General features: G+C 39.7%; 1 protein-coding gene across 1 annotated transcript in view; it reads right to left on the reverse strand.

Moving 5' to 3' along the window:
- TYR (tyrosinase) overlaps positions 1 to 8,297 on the reverse strand; it is a 41,416-nt gene extending 33,119 nt beyond the window's left edge. Inside the window, exon 1 of the mRNA XM_058018561.1 lies at positions 7,455 to 8,297. Within this exon, the coding sequence (XP_057874544.1) occupies positions 7,455 to 8,297 (843 nt within the window). The remainder of the gene's footprint in view (positions 1 to 7,454) is intronic.
- Positions 8,298 to 10,090: the final 1,793 nt, after the last annotated feature.

Consider the following 10,090-nt stretch of genomic DNA (forward strand, 5'->3'; position numbering starts at 1 on the left):
CAGGATTGCACCTCTAAGAGGGACTTGGGTCAGGAGTGTGTCTCTAAAGAGTCTCTTGTAAGAATCCACACCAAGAAAGGAGAGGTAGTGGCAGGGAAAGGCTCACAGTTATAAACACAAACCATATCTTATGCTGGTTTTATGATTAGTTTGTGTTACTGAGTGAGTTGATTCCCACTAGCAGGAAAATAGGTGAATGGTTCAGGAGAAGCTCTAGTAATTTGTTTAAAAAAATGTACCATTCTGTGTCCTTAGAAGTGCATTAGTGATGAAGGCAAATGCATCTTGGCTGGTGAAGCTCAACCTGTTTCTCCATTGTTGCTTGGCTCAGAAACTTCCTATGTGTGGATTTTGTATTTATCTCTCCCATGGGCTTTATCTAGGTTCTTATCTCCTGGGTTCTCCATCCTGCCATCTCCTATCTTTCAATATTTTCCCTCTGCCCGAGGGATATATCCCTATTGTGTCTTAAAGAGGAATCACATGCTGTATTCAAGACCCAGTTTTCAGATATTCAGACAGGGAATCTTCAAGGATGAGCTTAAATATATCGCTGAACAAAGAAGCTTTTCCCCTTTGTTCTGTTTATCCATTTTAGTGGGATTTAATGTAATTGTTAATGTCACGAGACTTATAAATTTTAAGACTGCTAATGTTTTTTTCCATTTATGTTTTAGTGTAGCCCTCATTAACTGTCTAACTAACCAAATTCATCCTAAACAGAAACCAGATGCCACAAGGCCTTTGGAAAGTCGTGGTCAAGAAATGCCGCAGCATAAGTCCCAGGAATGAAAATGCTTGTCTGTAACCTTTTGCTATTTCTTTTTATGAACTAAAAATTAAGGCCTGGTCATAAAATTAACCAGAATGCTTCTCCAGAAATGTTTAACTTAGGTGATACTAATTATGGGTCTATCCTGAAACTATAATTTGCTGTTTTAACAGTCATGCAATGTGTAAGTGATACTAGAACATAGATCAGTCAAATAGTTTTTTCTGGATGTAATCTGCATAAAGCATACATAAAATGGGTCACACCATTGCCTTATTTTCCTTCAGCAGGAATACTTTCTAGTGTAAACATGTTGGTTTAAAACATGATATTTTATTCCCTTTTAGAACAGTCCTGATCAAATTTCCCAGTTCACCCTGGACACATCTTCAAATCCCGGCTGCACCTGCTTGTGTGAATTTGCCACTTCCAGGGAATTGTTAGGAAGATACTCGGAGGAAAAGCTTATGTAAGTGAGCAGAGCAAATACCAGTAGATGGCAGTCCAGAATATGCAGCATCTCTTCTGGACCTTGTAGCACCCAGCAAAACACATCCCTCTGTGCACTGCAGCTGAGATCTTGAACAGAGCTCTGTGGAGTGCTTCTTAGAAAACAGACTGTAGAAGCTACTGTCTCATACCTTTGGGAAATGGGAAAACCTTTTGTCTTTTGGTTTGCAACTGCTTGCACAGACCAGCCTCTGCGCCAAAATAAAGGGAACTGTGTTACAGAAGATTTCAGTGATGTTCAGTCTTTTGCCTACTGTCTTTAAATTCAAAGCTTTGGGGAATTTTGTGACAGATTTCTTGGGGTTACTTTTGCTTATTAGATCTGTGCTCACAAAGGCATTAACACTGGTAATATATACCTAAACACTTGGGAAAAGAGAATTCTCTATGGTATCAAAATAGGTGCTCACTCACAAAGTGATCTGAAGTTCCTCAGTCCTTTGGCGCAGTAGAGCCATTCAAAGCTAATCCACAGCTCTGTGCCCTTTAGAACTGATCCCTTACACTGCTTCTCCTCTGAGGCCACGGAGCCCCCCTCCAGAAGCTGTAGCAGCACATTTTCATAGTGCTGTGCTGCAGATCAGGTTGCCTGAAAGAACCACTTCAGACTACAGTCAGAGCAACCACTTGACTTGCTGATGTGTGTCAGCCACAGAGATGTGATGTAGGCATTTCACCACCTTTTTTCACACCTCTCCTGACCTGTTTGTCCTACATGAAGTCTGGACTCCTGAGCTAGAGTCCAGAATGGAGACCTGTTATGGAACCAAAAGATATTTTGCACTGATTCATTATCTTTCTTTATCTTTCTCCACTTATTCTCACAGCCTTGCTTGAGAATCTCATTAAAGCACAGCTCTCACACTTGGATTTAAAACATTTGGCAGCTATAAGGAGGTTTAATTTTTTCTCTTTTTTGGCTGCATTAGGGTCTGGCATAATTTAATCCTAATTAAGTGGCATCCAGAAGCCATTTACTCACTAAACTGGGGAAATGCAAGGGAATCCCCAGATACATGCTGTGTCTTGGGACCTTGTTTTTACAAGTGAAACTTTGAAAGGTGCTGTATCTGTAGCAGATCAAAAAAGTTTTAAGAGATTGTGTATATTTATATTTGGTTCTTCATATACTGCTGAATATTGGCAGGAATGTAAAAGTTAAACGTGCACAGAATTGAAAGAAAAGGAGAAAATATACAAAGCAAAGCCTTGAAGAAATTCGAAGAAACATTTAAAAGGGTGAGTTCCTTGATTGTCTTTCTTCCTCTTATGGCACATACACAAACTGGGGGAGCTGTGAAACTCAAGCTAAAAGGAGGTAAGACAAACAAGAACTGACAGCATTAAAGCAAACCTAGGGACTTCAAGGTATTTTCTCAGCCTTCAGTAAAAGCTGGCTGAGTTTAACCTTTTTGCTTGAAGGCAGCCCAGAACTGAAGGGCAACCTAGACCTGATTAAGCACCTCAAAATGGTGCTGGGCTGGAGTAGGAAAGTCTGTTACCAATTACTGATGAAGTATTCACTGGCACCTCCTGGTCTGACAGCTCTGCAGCTGTCTCCAAGCTGTACCGTCACTGCTGCTGTCTCCATGTCTACTGTGAAATCACTCAGATGCATCTCTCTGGAGAGAGATGGTAGACTTCTTCTGCTGGTGAATTATTAACAAACCCCATTTTTTATGAAATCAACCTAGCTATTGATTTATACACCTCTAGAGGTGTATATTCTTTATCTTTTACCTTACATGACTCCTGAGCAAGCGTGGCTATACACTGGTGGACGGCCAAGCATCCAGGGACCCAGCTCCACTGTCACCCACACCTGATCCCATGGACAGCCAGTCCCAGGGATTGAGGGTGCCCAAGTGGCTGCTTCTGCTGTGCACAGATTGTGAAACCCTCCTGCTGCAGTCCTGCGGTGGCATGTGAAGAAGAACCTCTTCGTAACAGGAAATGTTTCAAATGTATAATCCATGTAAGCATATCATTGAGAACACACTTCATAAATTCTTTCTTTATAGTTGCTCCATTTGGGCTCTTGTTTTTTAACATAACAGCCTGTAGCTGGCACCACAATCTATTAAGTTGCAATAAAAAATAAAGGTTGTGAGTTCCTTGGTTGTCCATAAGCAGGTGGATGTAAGACTTTTACGGATTTAAGAATCAAGAAGTGCTGGCTTCTGGTGTTTGTATTTCTGAAAACTTCCTGCAGTTTTTAAAGGTAGATGTAAAATAATCTTTCAAATAATGCTGTCAGACAATTCAGCTAGCAGTACAGCTCCCTGATAAAATGTGCTTAGAATTAAATAACTGTGTCTGAATAGCTGAATTCATATTTCTTATGAAGTCATGTTTTCAGGTAATGGATCTAAAGTACTGTCATTATTAGTTCAGAAGCATTTTATCAATTTTCTATTTGTGTAACTTGTTTCTCTTTTGTAGTAGCTTTCCTTTTGTGTAAGTGGTTCTTCAGGGTGATATGGAATTAAGTACTAAGGGAAATTTTCCATGCCTGCAACAAAGAATTGGCAGCAGGCTTACCCCAGCACATCTGAGAGCAGCCAGCTCTCCATGTTATGCAATTGCTTCTCTCAAGTCTTAGGAGACAGAGTAGAGGGAGCTGAAGTTGGTGGTGTATCCTGCTTACCACAACAGCAAACTGAAATAGCACTTAGATTCTGCAACTCTATTTTCTTCATCCCATGTCTAGCACACTGTGGGGATTCCCAGACTCTAACATTAACTGCTGGAAGAAAGATTCTGCTTTTAATTTGCGGTATGCTTTGATGCATCTGAAACTCCATTGACTTCAGTTATTTCTTGAAATTAGTTCTGGTGTAGAAGAGAGAAAAATTTACCTCCTACTATTTAGAATCGCATAACAGTTTTGGTTGGAAGGGACCTTCAAACGTCAGCTAGTCCAAATGCCCTGCCATGGGCAGGAACATTTTCAACTAGATTTTTTTTTTTGTAAATTGATTATTTTGAATAATTGTAGAAAAGAGCACTAAAACAAAAAAAACCCTCTAAAAATGTCATGGAATATCTCCAATTCCCACATATTTTTCTGATAAGTTGACATGGAATTGCGAAAATTGCTAAAGGATTAGTATGTTTTCTGCAGTCCTAATGCTGAGTGTAACACTTGAATCATCACAAACAAGTAACTGAAAACATGAGAAAACCCTTCCCACCCACCCTAAAACATGAGCTAAGCAAAAAACAAAACCAGTAAAGATTCCTGATAGTCCTGCTGGTAAAAAGGAGGCAGGAATCAGAAGTGTCACTTAGATGACAAATATGAGGAAAAATGTGGATGGATAATTCACTCAGCCAAGTGGTAACAGCAGCATGTTGAAGAAAAAGTAAGGTGAAAGCAAGAATTTCAGTATGTATCCATGGGTATCCACGTTGCTATGGCAACCCTTCAATGGAATAAAGTATTTTCTCCTTTCTTTGGGATTAAAAAAAAGAAAGAGGGATGCTTTTCTGCAAATAGGCACTTTACCTTTTTTAAAATATAACGAAAGCATTTCCTAACATAGCAGGCATTGTAAAGACACTTAAAATTCTAAAAAGGACACCATATTATTGATGTGCTATTCCAAGGTTACTCTTGCCCTCTTTTTATTTTGAATGCTTGCTAAAAGCATTCTTGTTAAATGCCTTCAAATTCCTTCACATTTCTGGATCCTCCCCTTTTATTTTTCTTTTTTTTTCCCCCTCATGCTGTTTAGCTACAGAGCTTAGATAATCAGAGCATGCTGCAGCAGATCTGTGGCTGTTTTCAGGTTCAAGCTAAGGCTATTTTTGTTCCCTTTTGATTTTCTGGAGTGATATTTTGATCTCTTACTTTGTGCTACTTGAAGTTACTATATTGACTGTTATTCCGTTTCAAGCGATTGTTTAAATTTGGATTCAATGCTAATAAAGAAATATCTTTACTCCAACTCATGACTGAAAATGCAGATCTGTTCAATCTCTTTCATTCTTTCTCAGGATAAGATGGGAGAGCCATAAATAAATGGAAGATATTAGAGGGAAATGTGAGTATTTGAAGGTAAAGTCATCGCATATTTTGGAAATTTTGAAAAAATTGTAACATTTCCAAAAGTCACTGAAAAATATAAATGAAAAACATTTCCAGAAAATATCTGGAAAATGTCAGCAAATTACTTAGGTGCTCTTACCTATGTACACTGACACTGAATGTGTTTTAAACATAGCATACCTTTTATTCCCACACCTCTTAAAGTTATACAAAAATATCTCTTTGAACAACTTGTTCCATAAAAAAATCTTTATTTTAAGACTGTATTAGTGGGGACTAACTTTAAATGAGAAAATATAAACTTGACTGTTTCTTAAATATATCAATTACTACTAATAAATGTTCTGGGTATTTATTGCCAAGATAAAAATTACTTAAGAATCTGGACACAATAAAGCCTTTGAAAAAAACCCAAAAAACAACTAAATGCAGCTACCTGAGCACCACATGTCTTTTAGAAAATCCTGCTGTAAAAAATCAGTAATTTGCTGATTCCTTTGTATTACCTGTCTCCTCCAGCCCTGGTTATCTCATCCAATATACTGTATTGATAGCTCCACTTGACACATATAACCAGTGTAATTCTGGTTTCATTTTATCCACTTCCCCACTAGTACATTTTTCACACAACCATTTATTCAGCTCAGTGCAGAGCAGCATAAAATCCACTTCTTTCTGACAATACAATCTAATTAGGGTAGTAGAGTTGATCCAGATTCAAGCTGATAGAAATAAGAAGAATTTTAGAAAAGGAGATGAAAATGCATAATTATATCCATATCTGTTTTATGGCTATGTCCACACTAAGTTAAATGTGTTCAGGAAATTTCTCAGGCACTGGGGCCAAATGACATCAAATAATCCATGTTTATGTCAATAAAATAATTTTACAAGGTATTTCTATGCAAACATTCTCCTGGGAATTGTCCCTGAAATGGTTCCTGTCTGAGGGAGAAAAAGGTATGCCACAGAATAGCCTAAATAGTTCTATTACTCTACCTCCAAATGCTTGAATTTAGAGGTCTACATGCCCTCTATTATTCAGAGGGCACAAATCAAGACTAAATACAGCACAACCAGCCCAATAAGCCCAGTTGGGTGCTGATTTGTAATATGCCAGAATATCCCAGAGCTGCTTGAATTTCTCTCTCTGTTAAATCACTAAAACTGCCCAACCTTCATTTGGGCTGCTGCTACAGAAATAACTGGAAGACAGATTTAGATGAACATAATCACAGACTTCAACACCAGAAGCAACTGTTGCTATTGTCATGATGGAGTGTGTCTATTGAAGCTGATAAACCTTTGTAGCTGTATTTTAGGCAATGTGGCAGTGATGAGCAAGAGACAAAAAAAAGCCCTCAGTGTTAGAGTAGGACACTATAATTCAGCTATATGAGACCTTATCACTTACATATACATGTAATGTCACTGTGTTTTATGGCCTCATTTGAACTGCTTTAAATTGCCAAGAATCACTTTTGCATTTGCCTCTCAGTTCCTTTGAGCAACAGATATTTCTTCTCTATTACTTTGGACTACTGATGTGAATTACGCAGCTGATTCTTTTCTGCTCTTAAGGTTTGGTTTTCTTGTTTGTCTGTTTGTTTAACATTGAAAGCAGGTTAGTTGAATTGGATAGTTTTTAACTCGTGGAGGGGAGGAATACAGTGGGAGAGGGGTAGAGTGCCTGAAAAGCCTCTGCTTCTCTTTCCATCATTCAGTCACCCACTGTTTTGCAATGGCACTAGAAATTTATGTGCATAAATCTTGCCTTCTCTGACTTAACTGGCACACCAGAGTCAAGCATGTTTAACCTGCTAAAGGCCATGTTTGGACACAAAGGCATAACTTTCCCCCTTCCACTTTACTTTTATGTTCTTAATTAAACAACTTAAATCCTACAGTCAGAAAGAAATGAGACAAAGTTACAAACTTTGAGCTGTTCTAAATGAACATTAGGTCCACATAATATCCGATTTGCTTTCTGGCATTGCCTCCTTTCTCTCCAGGAGTGTCTAAGGGAAGGCAGTATAACTAAGCCCCCATCTTGTGCACCTCACCTAAGTGCTTAAAATCAGATGGGATCATTCCCTTCCCCTTTCCTTGGCCGGTTCTTACCTGCCACGAGGAGAAAATTGATGCTGGGCTGAGTAAATTAGGGTTGGTGGGATGTCTGCCACCCATGTACTCGTCATTGCAGACCTCACAGTCCTCTGCATCTCGCCAGTCCCAGTAGGGGATGGTGAAGTTCTCATCACCCGTTATCCTCTGGATCTGACGTTCCCACATCAGCAGAAAGACCCGATGCCAAGGCAGGAAACCGGGGGCTTCGTGGGCAAAATCAATGTCCCGCCACACATTGGACCCACCTAGGAGTGTGTCTCGAGAGGCATAATAATGCATCCACACAAAGAGATCGTACACATTGATGTCTCTGAACATGGGGTTGGAGCCATTGTTCATCTGAGCATACGTGCCCGTAGCAATAACGTAGTCCTGGCTAGGGATGTTCTTTGCCAAGTTAAGATAGGCAAGAAACTTGTTCTTCTCACTGGCAGTGAGCTGGAAGATGTTTCTTCTTGTTTTCACTTGCCTTTCAGTGCAGTTGAGCCCAGAGAAGCCAAATTTGCACTCCCCACAGTTGAATCCCATGAAGTTGCCTTCACATCTACATGTCCGGTTGTAAAATACAGAGGGCCAGTCCTCTCTGTCATCCACTCCTGAAAAAGGGAACTGTGGTCCCAGTGGAGCCTGGGAGAGAAGGATGTTCTGGCAGGACCCTCTGCTGGAAAGCTCCCCACAGGGGGACCCATCTCCGTCCCAGGGGGGACAGCACTCCTTGCTCAGCAAACTCTGCACGTTGGCACAGACTCTGGGGAACTGCCCAGCGGACGGCTGAAGGATGACGAGCAGAAAGCCCAGGGCAAATAGCAGCATACTGACAGAGCAGCAGGAGAGCATCAGCGTTATGCTTCAGTGCGTGGAGTGCTCTCTCTGACCCCTCCAAAGGCCTGTGTATGAAAGGAATTCCTCCCCTCCACCAGGAATGCTTCACTGCTCACTCTGCTGCAGCGCACCCTTCAATGTCCTTCCCCATTCCTGCACACGGTGCATTTACACACAAAATGCACTTCAGGGTTAATCTCATTGTCACATGTTTTAAGTGAAAGCCAAGTGACTTTCCCCCCACCCTCTACAAGTTTCAAAATACAGGCATTTATTATAAACTTTCATCTTCTGTCTAGCACATGATTACTCTCTCCTGGCAATTGGAGAGGAAGTAAAATTAAAGTTTGGACACTGAATCAATTGTAAGTTCTTAGAATTCTTGGTTTGATTATACGCTTTAGAGTAAATGGTTAGTTAAATAAAGACGTGGCAGAATCTGGTTGGTTAAATAGGAAGAACAGTGGACATAAAATGAAAAAATAAAGAATTTGTGAGCAAACTATTTTTTTTTAACGGGAAGCAAAAATAAAATGTGGTCAGATTAAGTATGAACATAGGGCAGAACCAGAACAAATTATTTGACTTAGAATTTTTACATTTCAGTGTAAACTGCCTTTCTCGGATTAGTGCATGGCAAAAAGAGATGAAGGAAGTAATATATTTTAATAAGAAAATAATTTTTGTTCTTCTAGAATTGATAGCGTTTTCACAGTTGATGACACACAGAAGTCTGCATGACAGTGCTCTCCACAGTTTTCTGCCAATTTCTGCCAATAGATTTTCAGAAAGCACTTTGAGCATCTGTCTCTGGATCAAGAAAAAAACCATTGACTCCTGTTTTTCTCCCATCAAGCAGTTTGCAAACACCATATCTGTGTTCCTTACTCAATATGTTACTGGGCAGCCTCCAGACCACCCACCTCTTTCTTCTTGTACATTAGCCTGAGGAGAGCTGACAAAGCTGCATGAGCAGATTTAAAAGTTAGAAATTCTTTGAAGCTGCCCCTTGTGAGAGGACAACTGTTGTTTTACTGCTGGGCAAAGTGCACGAGTTATCCATTATTTTCTTCATCTACTACTGCTTTAATAAGAGTGGTTTTCTTGTTTTTTTTTTTTTCTTACTAAAAGCCGTGTGAATTATTTCCTTGTGCTTAAGTGGGGCAGGAACAACATATAGGCAAATGAAGTGAGAACTTTGCTGGGAAATGAAGCCTTTGCTGGGATCAGGAGGTCATCACATGACCATGATGAGGAGCACGAGGTGCTTTAATCCTGTTGGCTTCTACGCCTCAGGTATTCCAGGGGATTATCCCTGAGTCCCACTTCCAGGGAGCCTGTGATGGGGGAGCGTGGAGCAAAAGGACAAAGGGAAAGTATTTGTTTTTTCTAAAAATATTTCTAACCATAGTCTGATGTTTACTATTTTTTAGCTGATTCCCCTGGTTTCCATGTTAGGCTTGTAAAATATATTCTATCATAGAAAGGCTACTACTTTGATTTAGTTGATTTTGTTTGTACCTGGCTCTTTGGGAAACCTTGCCATTTTGTTAAATCTTCTTCCCGTGGATGCTACTAAAAAAATACTATACATGAGGAGAGACCCATCTCTGAGGATGGCAATATGTATTTTTTAATTTCCACTGAAAAGCCACAGGGATTGGGAGAAATTTGAGGTAGAGTCTCAGAGGAAACCAGAAAAGCCCTCAAATATATATTTATGGAGACAGTGATACAAACAAATACATTCAATACCGTATTTTAATATTCAAATGAGATTTTATGTGTCACAAAAGAGGGATCTGAGC

This window comes from Melospiza georgiana, chromosome 2 (genome assembly GCF_028018845.1).
Source record: "Melospiza georgiana isolate bMelGeo1 chromosome 2, bMelGeo1.pri, whole genome shotgun sequence".
Lineage (NCBI taxonomy): Eukaryota > Metazoa > Chordata > Aves > Passeriformes > Passerellidae > Melospiza > Melospiza georgiana.